Below are 21,299 nucleotides of genomic sequence, written 5' to 3' on the forward strand. Positions count from 1 at the left end.
TTTAAAACAAAAAAAAACGGTTGTTTGGTTTTAGATAGTTGGGGAGAAAGTTTGCTGTGACGTGACGTCTTTCAGAAACTGCATGCATTTTCTTCCTTTATCCATTCCTTCACGGCAAGATGGAAACATAACCCGTCACATTTGTCATTCTGATGTTTGACCAAACAAATTAACAAGTGACACAAACCCAAAAAACACGGTTATGAAGGGGTAAAAAAGTCTTCCTCTTTCCTCCATATTACTCTCCTGTTATTCCTCTGCTCTTTTAAGGTACATGAACAAGTTTTGAGCTGTGAGCCTGTGACCATTAGACTAACAACAGCAGTCTATATACCTTCTTTGAGTTCTCTCTCTATCTCTTTTGTTCTCTTCTTCTGTTTTAAGTTTCTTCATTTGGGTTCTGAAACCTGCATTTGCCTTCACTTGCTGCCTCAGCTTGTTCTTCAGGTATGTCTTTGGTACCTTGTTAAAAATCATTTCATGTCATTCTTGTAGGGATTCATAGATTAACAAGTTCTCTCATCATATGAACAAGTTAACCACCATAAAGATGATAAAACAAAACAGGTTTACGACATTACAAACCCTATCATCATTTTCATTCCTACAATTAATTAGTAACAGCACCAAACTTTGATATAGATTTTTGAGTATACAACAAGTCAGGTTTGAGTACACGACCGCCTCTTCTTTTTGTCACAGGTCAGAGGCCAAAAGGAAACAGGAGTAAAAACCAAAGCCTGTTTAGTCACAACATATGAATAACAAAGGAATTCAAAACTTTACAACCTGCAAGCCGGTTACTACATTTGTCCAAACTGACACCAACACTTTCAGAGAAATCGTGCAGCGCTTAACAAGTCCTTCAGAGAACAGCAATGCTGCTGCAGTACCAGAAGCAACAGTGATAAACCCGGCACGCAAAAGAAGAAGCCAACTTCTAAGCTCCACGAGAGAAGGCAATGTATGAGGCCAAAGCTTGAAATAGTCAAACCTCCTTTGAGCTTTAAACCCATTGGTACTACACCATCATCTAAATCTGGTATTACCAACCTTTTAACAAGTCCAGTGGGCAGCACCCCTTCTTCATTGTTCTCTGACTTGTCCTTGATAGAAGGGGATAAAGCAGACATCGGCCAAGAGGAGAAAGCTATTAAGGAAAGACGCTTTTACTTACATCCATCACCAAGGTCTAAACCAGGGTATACAGAGCCAGAGTTGCTTACTTTGTTTCCTTTGACATCTCCAAACTCGAGTGGCGGACCATAGATTCAATAGATTAATCATAAAGCTTGTTCTCTTCCTACTACCTCAAAAGATCATGTACATGTAACATTTTCACAGCAGTATCATTCAAAGAGAAAAAACTGTTCACTCTCTGTAACATTTCTGCAATGTTTTGTTCTTTGTGTAGACCTTTATGATCTAGCTTTGCAGCGTATAGTATACAATGCCAAACCGGAACATTACACAACAGAGTTTCCCAAAAGTTAAAACCATATAAAGATGTAGTAGCTTTGCATCTTGATTCAAATCTAGGCACATAGGCTTTTATTGTGTTCCAAGTACAAAAAGAAAGTTTATTTGTTTTTGCTTCTACAGACTGAAAACTAAACCACATGATCTTAATATCTTATTAGAAAAAATCCACCAGAAAACTAAAGTAAAAGAAAAAAAAAATTCACTCAAGGAACAAAGCTTGAATATGTCCTTTACACATCTTTCTTACACCTAAAACGTATTTCTCAGACGTTACCTATGAGCCGTTGGTGTACGCGGCATTGTGGTGTACGGCATCTGAGGAACCACTGAGCCAGGGACTGGAGCAGCAAAAGCCATGTGAGGTGGAGTTGGGAGGCTCACAGGTGTTCCAACTACTGGCTGACCTATGCTTGGTGTTCCATACACAGGAGGTCCCGGTGGTGGTTGTGAGACACCTTGCTTGGCTGATTTGTTTCCTCCTCCAGCAACAACAACAGCAGCAGAACCGTTGTTGTTGTTCTGACCAGTGATAGGTCCTTGTGGCGTTGAGACATCAGCGTCACCAACACTAGTGATGTCATGAATGCTTGTTCGTCTCCTCTCTTTGTTCATCGAGTTCAGACGAATGAAGTACTTTTGAGCGTGGCTAGCGACTTGTGTCGGTGTTCTTGTCACCACAAAGTTGCGAGAAATGCTACGCCAATCTCCTTTACCATACTTATCCAAACCAAGAAGAAACAACCTGCAAACACAGACAATTATTAGTATGCAGCAAACAGATTAGCATCCTCAAATAAACAAAGATCACATTCACACCTGTGCTCATCCTCGGTCCAGGCAATACCCTTTCGCCGTTCTTGATCTGACTTTGCTTTAGACTCGCCCACATGACTGTTTCCTCCTTTCTTAGTGCTCCCTCCTTCATCATCACCATCACCAGATCCTCCTTGAGGAGAATTATAAGCAGGAAGTGGCACACATCCTGATTCAATCCTACTAACATCCTCAACTAAAACCTCGTAGTGTTCTTTAATCTGCTCAACGCTTTTCCCAGGAACATCAGCAGCAATCTTCTCCCACTTCTCATCAGATTCATCTGTATAACTAGCAATAGCTCTCTCAAAGGCTATATCATCTTCCCTACTCCACACAGACCCGTCACTAACTTCCTCCACAGTCATTTTCCAATCAAACCCACCAAAAAATTCGATTGAATAAACACTAACCCCTCTCTAAAATCCTAGATTCCAATCAGAATCTCTGCAAAGTTTGGACCTTTAGCGCTTCCACAAACCAGCAACTACTCAGATTATCAACAGAGAACTCTAATCAGCGAGAGAGAATCTCGGAGGGTTTTATATCGAAAAGGGAATCTCTAAATCTACAGAATCAAATTCCCTAAAAACAAGGAGGATAAACTCTACAAGATTATATCTTTGCGGTACTCTACTGGAGAACTAAGAACAAAGCAGCGAAGAGATAGAAAGAGAGAGAGAGGAGTTCACGACGAAGAAGTATAAAAAGATTGAAACTTTGAAATGAAAGAGAAGATTATTAGGGATTGCGACAAGTTGATGGAGAGAAGGAGATAGGTCAAAACATTGTTAAAGGAACAGTGATGATAACTATAACACCATTGATAGCTACAGTTTTCACTGCTCTGCTCTGCTGTTTTTCTACTTTTAATTAATTTTTTTATAACAACTATTATTTTTATATACAAAGTAACATTACACGTAAAGTAATAAAATTAAAAAAAAAAGTAATAAAATAAAAATACAACTAAATACAAATTTAAAATAAAATAAAATATTGCAATACATAGAATTAAAATCTGAAGAAACTTTCTTCTGAACCTTCTTAATGCAATCTTCATGCTGAAAATAAAATACTTTTATTTAATTTGTTTTCTCTCTTTTAAATTTATTTATGTATTTTTTGCATTAATTAATGTAAATTATTTTGGGTTCTTTTTAATTTTACATGGGCCAACCAGTAAAATCTTTAATGGGTCTTTATTGGACCACTAGACCAAAATTCATACTGGTTTGTCTTCACCAAATGATATCTCTATAATATACAAGTAATTATCTTTTGACCAAGATTATATCAATTATTTTGTACTGGAAGATCGTTAAGACGAACATAATGTAAATTAAATATTAGATTTTATCAAGTGAAGAGTGTAGTTCACTTGACATATATAATTTTTTTTCAACTTTTGGAGATCTGGTGGTGTTATTAGATTAGGAAAGAAATTGAAAAGGGGACAAAGAAGATAGGGGAAGATGTTGACGTCTTATCCACCCAAGAAAAAAAAGATCCGATCAGAACGGTCCCCCTTCCCTACTTCTCCCATCTATTCACAGGTCTCTTACCATTTTATATCTCTTTCCCTTTCTCGAATTTTCTAGGTGGTGGGTAACTACTGGTTTGAAATGTAAAAGTTACACATTAGATTTAGATTCTAGCTATTACGTCTAATCACAATTATACAAGTTAACTATGGATAGTTATTTATTCACACCCTAACAGATATTTATTCACAACTGCATCTATTTATTTGGAATGCAATGAACTATTTAAATTTTCAAAAAGGAGCACTCCTTTATTTCAAACATGAAAAAGGTTTTGTTTGATTGTTCCCAAAATGTGCTCCCACATAGTTTTTTTTTTTTTTTTTTGGTAAAAAAAAAGGTGTTTTCACCTCTTTGCCGGGAACCCAAACAATGTAAATAGTCCCTCCCAGCACGAATCGAACCCGGGTGGCGGAAGTTACAGCCGCAACCCCTTTACCACCAAAGCTGACTCGTTCTGGTTGCTCCCACATAGTTGCCATAAGTAAACAAGCAAACAATGAAGAAACAAGAGGAAGAGCTCTTTCTGATACAACTTGAATCAAGTTTTACATTAAACATTTAACACAAATACATTAATTGCCTTCTTCCATTTCAGAAGTAGTTTTGCATCCGCAAAACTCTATTAGCGTTCTTCAGATTTTTTATTTCCATGGAGAATAATAGTAACTTCCCTGCACAAAAAAAAAAACAGCATAAGACTATGAACTACCAAAATCAACTAGATCTTTGCTTCTAAGTTTGCACACCAGAAACTAAAGATGCAAACCTGTCTTAACAAGGGCTTCTAAGCAGCAACCTGCATCAACTCTCTTTCAGCACGTTCCCTAATCCTTCTCTCAAGCTCCGGCCTAAAATGTCTTATCAAACCTTGCACAGGCCACGCAGCCGCATCCCCCAACGCACAAATCGTATATCCTTCGATCTGCTTAGTCACCTCCTGTACCATATCAATCTCTTCCAGCTTCGCATTCCCAACTTTCATCCTCTCCATGATCATCCAAAGCCAACCCATCCCTTCCCTACAAGGAGTGCACTGCCCACAGCTCTCATGCTTGTAAGCATATCAATGTACGCACCAGCGCCGAAGTGGATATAAACATCGAAGTCATAACCAGAGCCACAAGCATTCTTTCTACCCCAAGAGACCAGCCGCATAGGCTTCTCTCCTCGCCTTCTCTAGATTCAAACGCTCATTCACATACTCACCTCTAATAGACCGCGTTGTAGTTAGCTTGGACAGTCACCTGACAACGACCAACTCGAGATAACTGTTTGGTTCAGATTAGATCGCGTCGTCGTCTTGACGTTTAACTTTTATGGGCCTTTATCAGGCCTAACCCAAATACTCTAGTCGGGTTTGTTTTAACACAGTCCGGTTTGCTTATACCAGTGTTCTAACTGTTTTAAATTGGTCACAATTTATTAAAATTAATCTAAATTAGTCTAAATCAGTTTAAATTAATTTAGTATATTAAATTAAATAATAATTTTAGTATAAATCCAAAAAAATAGTTTACATTTTCATAATTAATTTTTATAATTATCAAAAAATATAATTAAGTAAATTAATAATTTATTAGCACTTAGGTTCTATTAATCTTTATACAGTGAATTTCACTTTATAAATTAATAATGTTGGGACTACACCAAAATTATAATTTTTTATTAATTTATAGAGATATTAATTTATCGATATAGTAATTGAACCAAAAATTCAATTTGAAACTATAAAATTATATTATTTTATAGAAATTTTTAGTGTATATTAATTTATAGAGTATTAATTTAAAGAAGTTATACTGTAATTTCTAATTCTCTATGAATCGTTAAATTACTGGTTATTTTTTAAATATGTGTCTTGACAAGACCTATTTGTGTTTATTTGGATGTATTAACGAAGAAAGTATTAATTTTGATGAATGACTATACTGGAGAGATTTTTAGTTTTGTAGGAAGAGAATAGAAAGAAGGTGATATTGGTAGTTGGTGAAATATAGTTTTTATTTTGTTATAGGATCAAATTTTCCAACTTAATGTAGATATTCTTCTATTTTTGTTTTTTGTTTTTTTTTTGATAACGAAGAGAGGCCACTAAATATATATCTCGAATTTAAAAAAGCCCAACAAATCTACCACCGGCATCAGGCCCATTACAATTCTTTTTCCACTTTTGTCTTATTTTGTCGGCGTGCCACCTTTACAATGTAATTAAGGTGATAAGGCGCTGGCCTTATCGCATCCTGCTACCGATATAAGCAGGTTAACTTATCATATCCTGCTTATAGGTTTGTTTCCACTGATGCTCGCATTGTCAGTTTCGAGAGTCTCTTCTACGATTCAAAATCCCTAATCTCCTTTTTTTTTTTTTTTCCTCCTTCTCTTTCCTTTCAACTTTATAAATTAAAATTACTTTCCCATCTGCCTCTATAAATATTAAATCGTCACCCCACAAGTGCTCAAAAGCAAATCCTTAGCCAAAAGGAAAAAAAAAAAAAAAAAAAAAACGAAACCCTCTCTCTCTTTCTCTCTCGCGTTCCCAGATTCTTCGATCTGTGACGAAAACCTATAATCTATCCACAGGTAAACTCCTCTTCACCTCTCTCTCGGATTTGTTTCCTTAGGTTCTACGGCTCAATTTTAATTTAATTTTTATTTTATTTATTATGTGTGTGTCGGAAGATTTGGTTTTGTCTGTTGTTTGTAGCAGATCTCTCTCATTTAATGCATGTGTGTTTTTTGATCTCGTTTTTTGTAGTAATGACTTCTCTCAGCAGAGAGCTTGTGTTCCTGATTCTCCAGTTTCTCGATGAAGAGAAATACAAAGATACTGTTCACAGGTAAAAATCCAAATTGGGAATTGAGAAATTAATTAAATTAAATTAATGATGATTTTAATGTTAAATAGATTGGAACTGGAGTCTGGTTATTACTTCAACATGCGTTACTTTGAGGAGCTGGTGACTAATGGTGAGTGGGACGAAGTGGAGAAGTATCTCTCTGGCTTCTCCAAGCTTGAGGATAACAGATACTCCATGAAGATCTTCTTTGAGATCCGTAAGCAAAAGTATCTCGAAGCTTTGGATAAGTAAGCAAGCTCCTCTTTGAGTTATTTAAATGTGGTTTGTGTGTGTGTGTGTGTGTGTCTTGTGTCTCACTGCTTTTTATTCCACAGGCGTGATCGTGCGAAAGCTGTTGACATTTTAGTCAAGGATCTCAAGGTGTTTGCAGGTTTTAACGAAGATCTCTTCAAGGAGATCACCTTGCTTTTGACATTGGATGACTTTAGGTTTGTTTAACTAACATGTTTTCGCCATGGATGCTTTATTTATGTATTATTGAGATTGTTTAAATTTTTTTTTTCAGAGCCAATGAGCAGCTCTCTAAGTATGGAGATACAAAGTCAGCAAGGGGTGTGATGTTTGGTGAGTTAAAGAAGCTGATTGAGGCTAATCCACTTTTCCGCGACAAGCTTCAGTTTCCTGTCTTGAAAAGCTCGAGGCTGCGGACACTAATTAACCAAAGGTGTGCTTGCTTGACTTAGTTTTAATCACATTTGTATGAATGACTTAAACTTTGGGATTTACTGAAATTTTTGTTTTTTTGTAGTTTAAACTGGCAGCATCAGCTGTGTAAGAACCCTAGGCCCAATCCTGACATCAGATCTCTCTTTCTGGACCATACCTGCAACCAACCGAACCAACCGAACGGTGCTCGAGCTGCGTCCCCGTCCCCTGGTACAAATCATTTAATGGGTGGTGGTGGTGGTGTTCCTAAGATTGCAGGGTTTCATCCATTAATGGGTGGTGGTGGTGGTGTAAGTGACGAATGATTATGTTAGCCATTATTACCAGGAATAGTTTTTTTTTTCTATGCTGAAATGTTGGTTGTCACGTGTTTTGGACAGCTGTTTCAGCCTGCACCGGGAGGACCAGGTGGGCTTCCAGCTAATCTTTCGGGATGGATGGCTAACCAATCTGTCGTGCCTCATCCTTCTGCTGCACCTTCAGGTCCTATGGGCTTGGGTTCTCCTAACAACGCAGGTTGTTTATTTATTGTGAATGCTTTGTGTTTATATTCATGAGAAAAATAATCAGAAATGGACCTGCCAACGCTAATATTATCTTAGTATTTTACCTTTATCACATTGGATTCATTTTAACAATTTTATTTCACCTGAAATATTGTTTTAGGAGCTATCTTAAAGCGTCCTCAGACTCCTTCAGGTCCTATTCCAATGGAATATCAGACTGCTGATTCTAACCATGTTTCAAAGAGGTCAAGGCCTTATGGAACGTCAGAGGAGGTACTCATCAATAACTAATCTATCTGTTAAGTATATGAGAGATAGCTTTTCAAGCATTCCTTTTCTCAGGGTGATTTTTTTTTTTCAGGGGGGTAATATTCCAGTAAATATTCTGCCAGTTACATATGCTGGCCATCCCCATGGACATAATAATACATTATCACCTGATGACTTGCCCAAGGTAGTTGTTACAACTCTTGCTCATGGCTCACCTGTCATGAGCATTGACTTCCATCCAATTCAGCAAATTGTACTATTGGGTATGTCCTATGAACGTGCAGATTCTGTATTGCCATTTCTTGCTTTTTATTTTATTTTACGGATTAAGGGTGTTGAGAATATATGTTATCATGTCAGTTGGTACAATTGGTGGTGATGTTTACCTGTGGGACCTGGGCGCTCGTCAGAGGATTACGGAGAAGGGTTTTGATGTCTGGAAGCTTGATGCATGTTCTAAAGAATTGCAGGCATCTTTGAACGCTGATGCGACGGCATCGGTAAATCATGTGGCGTGGAGTCCTGATGGAACTCTCTTTGGTACAATGCCAACTCTTCTCCAGCAATTTTATTTTCTCTAAGAGCATTGGTTTATTCACAGAATAGAAACAGTCTCTAAACATGAGAAACCTGCACATTGTTTTCATATTTCAGGCGTGGCATACTCAAAAAGCCTTGTGCATATCTATTCCTTTCAAGGGGGCAGTGACATACGAAATCATCTGGAGGTTCGTTTGGCTAATTACTCCTTTCATTCATATCAGTCACGGTGGTTGGTACTAGCTGTCCGTATATGTTCCACATAACTTTACAATTTGGTTCTCTCTTTCCTCTGATTGCAGATTGAAGCTCACACAGGAAGTGTTAGCCATCTTGCCTTTTCATATCCTAACAAACAGCTATCTGTTGTCACTTGTGGCGATGACAGAATCATTAAGGTTTGTCTTTTCTGACGATCTATGTTCTATTGGCACGTTAATTGTTGGGGATGACTTACATGAACTAAATTAATCCAAAGGTTTGGGATGCTGTCACCGGCGAAAAACGGTATACTTTTGAGGGTCATGAAGCTCCTGTGTTCTCTGTTTGTCCTCACTACAAGGAAAATATTCAGGTAACAAGTTTTGTTTCCTTTTGTTGTTGTTGTAACTTACAATCAGTCTCATATGGTTGATATGGTTCATTTTTCTGTCATCACATCAAATACCCTTGGATATTATTGTCGCCTGACTGAATGTGGTGTGTATAGATTGTACTTTTTCACTAATGCAATCTAGATCCTATACAGTTTGTCTTCTCAACAGCAACAGATGGAAAAATAAAAGCTTGGTTGTATGACAATGTGGGTTCAAGGGTTGACTATGATGCACCTGGCCATTCTTCCACAAGAATGGCATATAGCAGTGATGGAACAAGGTTCACCCACCTTTTCTCAAATTCGTAAATATTGACTGTTATCCTATCCTTTGAAATTTAACTAATTGAATAAAATACAACAGGTTGTTTTCATGTGGTACAAACAAAGAAGGAGAGTCGTTTTTAGTTGAGTGGAATGAGAGTGAAGGGTCCATAAAAAGAACATATCTCGGCCTGGGACAACGGGCTGCAGGGATTGTGCAATTCGACACAACCAGGAATAGATTCTTAGCTGCTGGTGATGAGTCCACTATCAAAATTTGGGACATGGACAACACAAATCCTTTGACAACTATTCATGCAGATGGTGGCTTACCGGTAATATTACTCAAATGATTGTTGCCTCTTTGCTATTTCCACTACTTCTCTTTATAGCAGCTAATTGCTCGTGAAAAAACCTGCAGGCTTCTCCTTGTGTTAGATTCAATAGGGAAGGAATACTTTTAGCTGTCTCAACCAATGACCATGGTGTTAGAATTCTCGCTACTGATGATGGAATTAGGTTACTGAGAACAGCAGAAACCCGCTCGTTTGCCCCCGTCATGAAGGTATATTTTCTTGGATATTATCTCTGTGGGCTTTATAGGCATTTTGTTTATACAATCTGGTGTGCAGGTTCCTGCAGGTGGTGGTGGTTTTGGTTCTTCAAGTGCAAACGCAGGAATAACTATGGCCGATCGAACTAACTCTTTTGCAGCTATGGAGGTGAATCAAAGTCTGAATTTGGATGGTATCCTTGTAGTCTATTGAGTATTTAGAGTATGACTAAACAGTTTTAATTATTATCAGAACAATGAAGTGCGAACATTAGTGGATGGGAAGCCTAGAATCGCTGATGATTTAGGTGAAAGATCCAGAGCCTGTAAAGTTACAGAGATTACAGAGCCGTCTCAGTGCTGCTCCATGAGGCTCGCTGACAATGTGCCAGTGACGAAGGTAATATAATATACTTCTATCCGCAGGCTAGATGCTATATAACTTAGATATATCTTGTAGTAATTATGATGGCTGACTCATGTTTTCTATGGTGGGAGTTTCAGGTTTCAAGATTAATTTACACAAACTCTGGATCTGGAGTATTGGCCTTGGCATCTAATGCAGTGCACAAGCTGTGGAAATGGCAGAAGAGCGATCACAATCTGGCTGGAAAGGTCTCCTCTCCTCCTTGATTTAGTTTCCTTGTACATTTTTTTGTTTATGGCTATGATCACTTCTCAAACTATATCCTTCCTTTATTTTTCTTCTAGGCAACGGCTAATGCACAACCAGTATTATGGCAACCTGCAAGTGGGATTATGATGACCAATGAGACAAGTGATACAAACCCTGAAGACGCTATTCCTTGTTTCGCCCTGTCAAAGAACGACTCCTACGTTATGTCAGCGTCAGGAGGAAAAATCTCCTTGTTCAACATGATGACATTCAAGGTGACTTAACTGTTGTATCTTCCCTTGATAGATTTGAAAAATGTTTCATGCTCTAATGTTTTGTATTATCTAACCTGTAGACTATGACGACGTTCATGCCTCCACCGCCTGCAGCAACGTTCCTTGCGTTTCATCCTTTGGACAATAACATCATTGCCATTGGCATGGAGGACTCATCTATCCAGATCTACAACGTTCGTACTGACGAGGTATATTATCTAGAATAAAATTGCGATAGTTACTTTTTGGGTGTGTTATAAGTCATGAACTTACAATGACGAGTTGCATGCTTTTTATGCTATAGGTGAAAACCAAGTTGAATGGTCATCAGAACAGGATAACAGGTCTTGCTTTCTCACAGGCTCTCAACATTCTTGTTTCTTCGGGTGCTGATTCACAGGTAAAACAATAATTGTGTTGTCAATATTAGCTTCTCAGTGAAGTTATGTAAACTTACATTTTGGTGTTGTGTAGCTGTGTGTTTGGAGCATGGATGGATGGGAGAAGCAAAGCAACAAGTATTTGCAAGTCCAACATGGGAGATCACTGCCGGCTGTTTCAGACACCCGCGTGCAGTTCCATCTGGATCAGATTCATCTGTTGGTTGTCCATGAGACGCAAATAGCCATTTACGATGCTCAAAAACTGGATTGGTGGATGCAGGTAAATTAAATAATAAAAACTTAGAATGTATTGCAAGCAAGATTCGGTGTTTAAATTTAATTATTTGCTATCAATGAAACACAGTGGGTTCGAAAGGAAGCGACAGGTCCAATCACATCAGCTACATATTCATGTGATAGCCAGTCAATCTTTGTGAGCTTTGAGAATGGTAGCGTCGATGTCCTCACCGCTTCGAATCTGAGATTGAGATGTCGGATTAACCCAACTGCTTACTTGCCTCCGAACCCAAGGTGAGTATTGGTTTCGTTTTAGTTCATTACATAACTAATAGCTTGTGAGGTATTGATGAAATGTATGTGGTTTTTGTTTGCAGCTCGAGAGTATATCCGTTAGTGATAGCAGCTCATCCATCGGAGACTAACCAGTTTGCAGTAGGGCTTAATAATGGGGCTGTCCATGTGGTTGAACCATCGGAAACAGAAGGCAAATGGGGAACCTCACCTCCACTGGAGAATGGAGCAGCAGTACCTGACAACTAACCTTTGAAGCTTCCCTTTGTCGCATTTTCTTTTTTATACAATTTACATCATTGACTTGGAAGTTTTGTAGCCTTGCTTGGTATAGTAGGCGTTTTCTCTTTTGATTATACTCAAAAAGATCGAAGTTCTCAAACTTTAAACTCTTTTTTGGGGTAAGAGAACAATTTGGTATTATTGAATATAAAATATAAACCCAAAATTAAATCCCTATATGCTTCAACATTGCTTGGCAAATGCAGAAACTAAATCAATGCATTGTTGTATTAGGTAATATTGATCTTACAATATACAGAGAGGACTGTGTACACACATGGTGATGCAGCCCTCGCTTATTAAGATCTGTGTGGTGAAGATTTGAAGCTTGCTTTAAAAATCTCAAATCATGGCTCCTAATGATTGTTGGTAAATCACAGCTGAGAGTTAATTTCGTTGCAAGAAATAAAGAAAACAGTGTAATTAGGTGCTTAAAACCATTTCAAAGCAAATGTGAGGAACTGCATGCCGTGTCATTTATTCGTGAGAAAACTACATGGCGTTCTTACAAAGCAATGTGGGCCAACTTTTTCATTAACGTATTACCCATTAAAAAGCCTTATTAATGTTTCCTACAAAAACAAAAACAAAAAAAATTCCTACAAAACCTTATAAAACCCTAATTATCGTCCGCTGTAACAACTCGGTTTGTTACAGCCGTGTAGGTTACGGTAAGAGCTTTCAGCTCCTCTTCGTTTCCATGAATTCCGATGGATCCAACTCCGGTCGTAAGAGACGAAAGAATGCCGATGACTCGGGAAACAACAGGGCTTCAAAGAGAGGAAGAGAAGACAAATTAGCTGTTGATGATAGTGAGCCTCCTGTTAAGAAAACAGCTTCTACTAAGGCTACAGAGACAACAAGGATTGAACATGTCGAAACATCAGATTCTTACTTGTCTAACACAAGGTACGTTTGTTTTTTTTTGCTTTATGAATTCTCTTGCTTCAGAGCTCTTGTAATACTCTTTGTGGTTTTATGTTTTACAGATTTGATCAGTTCCCATTGTCTCCCTTATCTCTAAAAGCATTAGAGGATGCTGGATTTAAGACAATGACTGTTGTGCAAGAGGCTACTCTTCCTATCATTCTCAAAGGTGAACTATTAGGGATAGAAAGTATTTACAAAATAATATTTTTATTAAATTTGGGAGCATATTTCTATATAAATGTTTTTAAAATTTTTAGTAATTTTATGCCAATATTTCACTTCGCTATGCTCATGACCACCTATGATCTGTCTTCCGTAGTCCTTATATTGATGCTTGGTTGATTGTTTTTTCTTATTCCTCTAATGTTTATATTTAACTTATTGGGTTTCCAGGTAAAGATGTCTTGGCCAAGGCCAAAACAGGCACTGGGAAAACAGTTGCATATTTGGTGAGACATTCTACCCTCTAGGTTGATGGATATATGATGTTCAGTTAGGAGTTTGATTGTTTATTTTTCTATTTTATCAAGCTTCCATCAATTGAAGCTGTTATCAAATCTCCTCCTCCAGCAAGCACGGATAAGAAGAAACCTTCAATTATTGTGCTTGTGGTCTGCCCTACTCGGGAACTTGCTTGTCAAGCTGCTGCAGAAGCAAAGACCCTGCTCAAGTACCACTCATCTATTGGTGTTGATGTTGTGATTGGAGGTAAAAAGCTTCGCTCAGAGCAAAGGCGTATGCAAAAACATCCTTGCCGGGTACATATTCTTGGGATTAATTTTACCACAAATTTGATACCACTTTTTAAATTTAATAACTATTTTTTAAAATACTTTAAACTGATGATAAAAATATTAAATTAATTTTTCTAAGTCATTTTATAAATATGTAATAATCACATATTTGAACATTATCAGATTCTTGTGGCTACACCTGGAAGGCTCATAGACCATATAGACAACACTCCTGGATTTGCAAGAAGGTTGAGAGGTGTGAAAGTCCTTGTGCTTGATGAAGCAGATCATCTCTTGGACATGGGTTTCCGAAGGGATGTTGAGAGGATCATCTCCGCTGTTCCTAAGAAGAGACAAACATTTTTGTTTTCTGCCACGGTACCTGAAGAGGTATGCTTCGTTTGCTTGCACAATAAGTCTCTCACTTTTGGGTTATCATCTTGAATTTTTTTTTTTGGTGCCAAGGTCCGCCAAATATGCCATGTTGCTCTGAAACAAGATCATGAGTTCGTCAATTGTGTTCAAGAGGGTAGTGATGAGACACATCAAAAGGTAAAAGTTTTCTCTTTAAGCTCATTTGAAAAGAGTGACCTCCCTATAACATTGTTAGCCATGGGCAGTCGGTTCTTGGTTCCCGGTTATTCGGTTCTAGAGATTTAGAATCCATTGAGTATTTAGAAAATTTGGTTCAGTTCTGGCTTGGTTTTTTAACAATGTTAGGTTTCTCATGTCTGTTTTATCTCCCAGGTCACACAAATGTACATGGTAGCATCACTGGATAGACATTTCTCCCTCATATATATGCTCCTTAAAAGACACATTGCAGAAAATGTGGACTATAAGGTAAACTTGTTCCTCTAGTGAAATTGTGTGCACAATGTATTTCTGAACTAACACAACTCCTTGTTGTTGCAGGTGATTATTTTCTGTACGACTGCTATGGTGACAAGAATGGTGGCTGATTTGCTTGGTCAGCTAATCCTGAACGTCAGAGAGATCCATTCTAGAAAACCGCAGGGTTACAGAACCAGAGTTTCTGATGAGTTTCGCAAGTCCAAGAGTATTATCCTTGTTACATCTGACGTATCTTCTCGTGGTCTAGATTACCCTGATGTCTCACTAGTCGTACAAGTAAGTCATACCGTATTTTCCCCATAACAAGGAACTTACCGTTAGAGACGGATCTGAGATTTTAGGGGCTATAAACATTTTTTAAGAACTTTAATAAAAGCAACATGTTACACTTCACTCTTAAGTGTAACATGTTGCTTCCAAATCTGGCCATGCTTACCGCAACTACAATGTTAAGCGTTTTTACTGAAGTTATTGTTGTATACATGTTGGTTTTGCAGATGGGATTACCATCAGACAGGAAACAATACATACATAGACTTGGCAGAACTGGCCGGGAAGACAAGGAAGGGGAAGGTGTACTATTGTTAGCACCTTGGGAAGAGTACTTTCTGTCATCTGTAAAAGACTTGCCCATCACCAAGGCTTCTTTGCCTCAGACAGACCCTGAGGCAGTGAAAAAAGTAAGCATGGATTTGTCACTCTACTGAACTTGTCAATCCTTATTATAAAGCTAAAGATTATACTATAGTATTTGACTCTAGTTTTGATGCTGATGGGTTGTTGTTACATTCAGGTGAAGAAGGCGCTTAGACAAGTTGATATGAAGTACAAGGAGGCGGCTTATCAGGCGTGGTTGGGTTACTACACATCTCAGAAGAAGATTGCAAGGGACACGACTAGACTGGTGGAGTTAGCCAATGAGTTTAGTCGCAGTATGGGACTCAGCATCCCTCCAGCTATCTCTGCAAACGTTCTTGACAAGATGGGTCTCAAAAACGTTCCTGGTCTTAGGGTCGCTCCTGGTTCTTAATAGTATGTTTTGTTTCAAAACTTTTTTTTTTTTTTTGATGTGTGATCTCCTGTTATTCTTGCAAACGCTTAAATATTCTGATTATTAAAAAAAAAATCTAAAGTTCGTTGTTTTGAAATTTAAATACATACAGAAAACATGATTAGGTGAAAGCAAGCAAGATTGCATTAGGTGTGAAAATAGTTTATTACAAAGGGATCAAATGAAATATAATGTAATGGATCTTTCTATCGAGTGGTGTTACAAAACCTCCTTTTCAAGTTTGAGGACGGCCATGAAAGCTTCTTGAGGTACATCAACTCTACCTATGGCTTTCATTCTCTTCTTACCTGCCGCCTGTTTCTTAAGAAGCTTCTTCTTCCGAGAAATATCTCCACCTGAACGAACCATAGTAACAAGTTCAGAGATGGCTATGTGGGAACAACACACATTAAAAGAGGCAGGGAAGCAAAGGGAATGTGTACTTACCGTAACATTTGGCCAAAACATCCTTTCTGATAGCTGAGAGCGCTTCACTAGCAATCACTTTTGATCCTATACAAGCCTGTACGTGTATATGTTTAATGTCAAAACAGCTTCCACAGTTTGTATATTCTAGGGGGCATCGTCAGATATAAAAGATTAAATGTAAATTACCTGGATGGGCACTTTAAACATTTGTCTCGGAATAAGCTCTTTGAGTTTTTGAGTCAAAGCTCTCCCAACGGAATATGCCTGGAAGCATAGTTCAAAAATGATTCCACAGTACTGTGAGGACAAAGACTCTTTCATAACTCAATGCTAAGTACTGTGAGATGTACTAATCTAAACAGTAAGAGGCTTCAAGCAAATAGGAACAATTTATTAAAGCTTTACACTTAGAGATGTGTTAAAGCACTAAGTTCACAAAATTCAGATAAATAGGCTCTAATAACCAACCTTGTCTCTGTGTACAATGGTTGACAAAGGTTCCACCAATTCAGCATTAATCAGAATATCGAGTTTTATCAGATCGCTTTCCCTGTACCTGCATACGTATTACAGGAACTGAAGATGCTAAGAAAGCATCACTAAGTAAGAGATGATTTGTGAAATAAGTTAGTGGAACTAACCCAATAACTGAGTATTCCATGCTAGCATATCCCTTGGTCCTGGACTTCAACTGATCAAAGAAATCTCCCACCATCTGCAAAGTAGCAGGGAACCAATAAAGATAAGTTTACCTAATCAAGAGAGAACACACCCAACCTTTCATTGGAGTTATCTGAACTGTGCAAAGGTAAAACCTCACCTCTGCAAGGGGTAACTCATAGAGGAGAGAAGCTCTGTTCTCAGCTATATATTTCATTTCTTTGAACTCCCCTCTCCTATCTTGAGCGAGCTCCATAAGCGCACCGATGTAGTCTTTTGGTGTAAGCAATTCAATCTGTATAAATATCATTTTGCAGTTAAGTATATGCAACTCTAAGAAACGTGTCATGTGAAAATATCAAACCTTAACGTATGGTTCTTCGACTGATTTCCTTAGCCCAGGTTGTGGAAGGAGAGATGGGTTTGAGCACATAGTCTGCAGAAACATCAATTTAAATATGGTAGTAAGGACACAAGGATGTAATTTTCAGAGAAGAACAATATTCAAAGAGTGTAGGATCAAGAGGAAATTACAGTATCACCATTTACAGTGTGCACTTTATACACAACACTTGGAGCAGTGGTGATAAGATTTAAGTTGTATTCTCTCTCTAACCTTTCCTGCAAAGTAGATGAACTGGAGCATAAGTATCAGTGTAGCAAATAATCAAACAAAAAAAAAGTTAAAACAAGAGGAGTAAAACATGTCTGACCTGAACAATTTCCATGTGGAGAAGACCCAAGAAACCGCATCTAAAGCCAAAACCCATGGCACTTGAAGTCTCTGGCTCAAACTGCAGGATAAACAACCAAAGTTGAGAACACACCCATAGATTAAATTCAGCTAATATAATTTTTTTTTAATCCCTAGACCAAATGTGAATATCATTAACAAAGGTTAATAATCATTAATAATACCTTCAAAGCGGCATCATTGAGTTGCAGTTTCTCCAACGCATCTCGAAGATCTGGAAACCTGTTATCATCAGAAGATATGTTAAAAAAAAATTACAAAAATAAAAACAAAAGTAAGCAAATGAACAAAGAAAAAGTCAGTACTGGTCAGCGTCAACTGGGAACAAGCCACAGAACACCATAGGGGTAGCTTCCTCGTAGCCGGGTAACGAGCTTTCTGCCTTTCTGCTAAAGTTTGTTATCGTATCTCCTACTCTGGCATCTGCAACTGATCTTATAGAAGCAGATATGTACCCCACCTGTAGTTAAAAACATTTATCATTCAAAATATGTGTAGAAGTGAAAGAAACAAACAAAAAAATGATGTTCAAAAGAGTTACACTACCTCACCAGCATATAACTCATCCACTTGAATTTGATTTGGAGATAGAACGCCTATTTCGTCAGCGAAATAGTCCTGGAATTAATGCAAAAATTGAGAACATGGGATACTAATGAAACACAAGAAAGCAGTTTTTAGAAGATATGTGTTCTCAGAGTAGTAGAGAGAGAAGTAAAAAACCTTTCCGCTTGCCATGAATAGAATCCTGTCACCTTTCTTCACTTTCCCATCAATAACTCGGAAGTATACAATGACACCACGATATGGATCATAGTAACTGTAAACACACGTATTGTGTGAAGAATAGTATTAGTACTTAACATGTAAACACTATATATTTGTTAACTAATCAAGACAAAAAAGCGGATACTTCAAACTCATCATATATAACAATACAACTTAGACTCTATGCTTTTGCCTTCTAACGATAAGTGCAAACAAACCTGTCAAAAATTAAGGCTCTGAAGGGTTTATCTGCAGTTTCAGGAGGAGGAGGTATCCTTTCAACAATTGCATTCAATATCTCCGTTATACCAATTCCTTCCTGTATCAATCAATCAAATATGTATGCCATCAAAAATGTAATTGAATGGATAGAGAGTTAGATGTCTTTAAATCTATATGTAACAGAATAGCAAAATGATTTTAAAAATTCTAACCTTTGCTGAGCAGAGTATTGCTTTGCTACAGTCTAACCCAATAACCTACAAAGAATCACAAAGCAAAGTTAAAAGGCATACAATGAATATCTAAGACAATGTCTAACAGAAGGTAGAACCTAGTTAAATGTACTGATAACATTTTTGACAACAGCAAGATAAAAGACTGAGAAGTGTTTTAGCAGACACCAAAGAAAGAATACTATTCATATTATAACTGGCTGCATTGCATGATTTATATATCATAAAGATGGGCTACACAATGAAGAGAATCACTAACCTCCTCAATCTCCCTGAGAACTTGCTCTGGCTCAGCGCCTGGGAGGTCAATCTTATTCACAACCTACAAGAAGAAGTAGAGTCCTTTTGCTTTAAACTCTGGTATACAGACCAAATTGTTGGACAGTACATTATTGTTTCCTGAATTTTCATAAATCAGATTCAAGAAATAACCAAACGTTAAATGATATCATTATTTATCCTAGAGTAGCTATTATTTACTTCATTAAGCATCTTCTATGAACTGATAGAGTGATGCTAACTATTTCTACGACATGGTTAGCCTATTTGAAAGTTAACTTATTGTAGACTCTGACTTCTATTTAACTAAATAAGGCATTGACGTCACTGAATAGTCTACAAATGGTGACCAAACAATGATGAATAAGCACCAAATATACTTGAAAAAAGTTATCAAGCATGAATCCGTACTTACAGGAATGATTTCGAGGTTGTTTTCAAGAGCCAAATAAACGTTGGCCAGTGTTTGCGCTTCCACACCCTAAACACCGCATATTAAGGGAAAGTAACTTAGAAAGTTTTGTACTAATGTACTTGGTCACATAAAAAAAGACTGTAACACACATTCACAAAGCGCAAAACAGCTAAAGCAAATACAGATTCAAGGAGAAATAATCACCTGAGATGCATCCACAACAAGAAGAGCACCCTCACATGCCGCAAGAGATCGAGAAACCTATTAACAAATCCTTAGATAAAGTCTATGTTGGAAAGAACAAACGGATTAGAAGATTTGAAGTGTACCTCGTAAGAGAAATCAACATGACCAGGAGTATCAATCAAGTTGAGGCAATAAGGAGTATCCTCATACACATAACGCATTCGAGCTGCCTGCAAACACACATCAGAAAATTTACAAAGTCAGAAACTTTACTCTTAGTTGATAGAAACAAAAACTAATAACAAAGAACCTGAAGCTTAATGGTAATGCCTCGTTCTCTTTCTAAATCCATATTATCAAGAAACTGCTCCTTCATATCTCTGTTCTGAACCGTACCAGTCACCTGAAGCAACTTATCCGCCAACGTAGACTTCCCATGATCAATATGCGCTATTATACTAAAGTTCCTTACTTTCGATATCGGAACCTGCAATTTCCCAAAAAGATCCAATTTTTAAATCCGAATTTGTCACACATAGACGTAAAGGTTCTTTATCTGACCTTCAAAAGACGGTCTTGGCCGGAGCGGGCGGATAGTTTGGAGTTAGCGTCGGAGAGGTTGCTGCTCTGACTCTGAGGCTGAGTTCCGGCTGTGGCTTGGCAAAGTATTTGTAGCTTTCGGTTAGAGTGGCGGTGGAGGGTGGAGATGGGAAGGGAGGAGAGACGACGGAGAGGAGATGAAGAAGAGGAAGAGGTTGGGGATAAGAAGAAGGTTGGAGGAGATAAGTCCATAGCATAAGCCATGGCCATTGGCACTCTCTGTGTCACTCTTCGGACCTCTTCTTATGTTTTTGAGTGAAAAGTCTTCTTTTTCTTTCGTTTTGTCTTAAAGAGTTCTGAACCACAGGATATCCGGATCAGACCAGAGACGATCCGACACAAGCAGACCAAAAACTAAACGAAACAACTCAGTAAACTGTAAACCTTGTGAACTAGATGTTCGGTTTGGTTTTGGTTTAGTTTTTGATTTTTTGGTTCTGTAATTATACTAACGGTTTGGTTATTCATGAAATTTGGTTTAATTTTTGTTCAATTATTTTGATTTTCGGTGGAAGTAAAATTTTCTAGAGTTTTTACATTTATTAAAAATATAATAAATTTTTACAATTTATTTTTGAATACACTTTCTAATAACTGTTCGCTAATAAGATTTAATCAAGGGCAATTGTCAATAATATCACATTTTGAAGTTTATGTCTCAAAAATGACACTAGAAAAAGAAAGTCACAAAAATGACATTCATTAAAGGGTAAAATATCCATAATACCATTAGTTTAAAATTAAATAAACAAACAAAAATAAATAAAATAAAATAAAAATAAAAAAATGAAAAAAAAATTTTTTTTTATAGTTTCAGATTATATGTTTTCAGATTCGAAAATTTTATAATTTTTTTTGAATTTTTTTTTTTAGAAATTTTTTTTTATTTATTTTTTCAAATTTTCTTTTTATAATTTAAAAATACTTTTTGAAACTATTTTTAAAATTTTTATTTTTTATTTTTTTTATTTTAGTATTTATTTTTTATAAAATTATAAACCC

At 37.2% G+C, this 21,299-nt stretch overlaps 4 protein-coding genes and 1 pseudogene across 5 annotated transcripts; 3 read left to right on the forward strand and 2 right to left on the reverse strand.

Moving 5' to 3' along the window:
• Positions 1 to 66: 66 nt before the first annotated feature.
• Positions 67 to 1,413, forward strand: LOC106396315 (annotated as a pseudogene).
• A 111-nt stretch (positions 1,414 to 1,524) lies between these two features.
• LOC106396314 (transcription factor SRM1-like) lies at positions 1,525 to 3,061 on the reverse strand. The gene is made up of 2 exons (XM_013836668.3): positions 2,299 to 3,061; positions 1,525 to 2,224 (listed from the first exon to the last, which is right to left on the reverse strand). The coding sequence occupies exons 1-2, from the start codon at positions 2,661 to 2,663 to the stop codon at positions 1,753 to 1,755; spliced, it is 837 nt and encodes a 278-aa protein (XP_013692122.1). The 5' UTR covers positions 2,664 to 3,061; the 3' UTR covers positions 1,525 to 1,752.
• Positions 3,062 to 6,195: 3,134 nt separating this feature from the next.
• Positions 6,196 to 12,358, forward strand: LOC106396311 (topless-related protein 4-like). Of its 2 annotated transcripts, none has more exons than XM_013836663.3 (25): positions 6,196 to 6,422; positions 6,598 to 6,679; positions 6,748 to 6,927; positions 7,015 to 7,128; positions 7,206 to 7,364; positions 7,449 to 7,656; positions 7,747 to 7,882; positions 8,033 to 8,145; positions 8,234 to 8,405; positions 8,503 to 8,682; positions 8,797 to 8,870; positions 8,985 to 9,080; positions 9,161 to 9,256; positions 9,431 to 9,558; positions 9,642 to 9,876; positions 9,963 to 10,106; positions 10,174 to 10,263; positions 10,348 to 10,494; positions 10,599 to 10,709; positions 10,806 to 10,985; positions 11,066 to 11,194; positions 11,290 to 11,385; positions 11,460 to 11,648; positions 11,733 to 11,899; positions 11,983 to 12,358. In XM_013836663.3, exons 2-25 carry the CDS (start codon positions 6,600 to 6,602, stop codon positions 12,146 to 12,148), a joined length of 3,390 nt encoding a protein of 1,129 aa, XP_013692117.1. In that variant the 5' UTR covers positions 6,196 to 6,422; positions 6,598 to 6,599; the 3' UTR covers positions 12,149 to 12,358. The 2 variants fall into 2 exon arrangements, with proteins under 2 accessions (XP_013692117.1, XP_013692118.1); XM_013836664.3 differs by having other exon boundaries at positions 6,264 to 6,422; positions 7,449 to 7,608.
• A 388-nt stretch (positions 12,359 to 12,746) lies between these two features.
• On the forward strand, positions 12,747 to 15,830 carry LOC106396309 (DEAD-box ATP-dependent RNA helicase 25). Its single transcript, XM_013836662.3, has 10 exons — positions 12,747 to 13,090; positions 13,171 to 13,277; positions 13,505 to 13,560; positions 13,642 to 13,869; positions 14,029 to 14,235; positions 14,311 to 14,397; positions 14,593 to 14,688; positions 14,761 to 14,976; positions 15,198 to 15,380; positions 15,494 to 15,830. Exons 1-10 carry the CDS (start codon positions 12,747 to 12,749, stop codon positions 15,728 to 15,730), a joined length of 1,761 nt encoding a protein of 586 aa, XP_013692116.2. The 3' UTR covers positions 15,731 to 15,830.
• LOC106380540 (translation factor GUF1 homolog, chloroplastic) lies at positions 15,796 to 20,572 on the reverse strand. The gene is made up of 21 exons (XM_048746734.1): positions 20,259 to 20,572; positions 20,008 to 20,184; positions 19,841 to 19,927; positions 19,716 to 19,772; positions 19,512 to 19,577; positions 19,077 to 19,139; positions 18,797 to 18,841; positions 18,581 to 18,681; positions 18,318 to 18,414; positions 18,141 to 18,212; positions 17,900 to 18,054; positions 17,759 to 17,816; positions 17,554 to 17,634; positions 17,375 to 17,461; positions 17,205 to 17,276; positions 17,001 to 17,135; positions 16,822 to 16,895; positions 16,649 to 16,736; positions 16,367 to 16,444; positions 16,199 to 16,274; positions 15,796 to 16,107 (listed from the first exon to the last, which is right to left on the reverse strand). Exons 1-21 carry the CDS (start codon positions 20,505 to 20,507, stop codon positions 15,971 to 15,973), a joined length of 2,055 nt encoding a protein of 684 aa, XP_048602691.1. The 5' UTR covers positions 20,508 to 20,572; the 3' UTR covers positions 15,796 to 15,970.
• Positions 20,573 to 21,299: the final 727 nt, after the last annotated feature.

Source organism: Brassica napus, chromosome C2 (genome assembly GCF_020379485.1).
Source record: "Brassica napus cultivar Da-Ae chromosome C2, Da-Ae, whole genome shotgun sequence".
In the NCBI taxonomy this organism is placed as follows: domain Eukaryota; kingdom Viridiplantae; phylum Streptophyta; class Magnoliopsida; order Brassicales; family Brassicaceae; genus Brassica; species Brassica napus.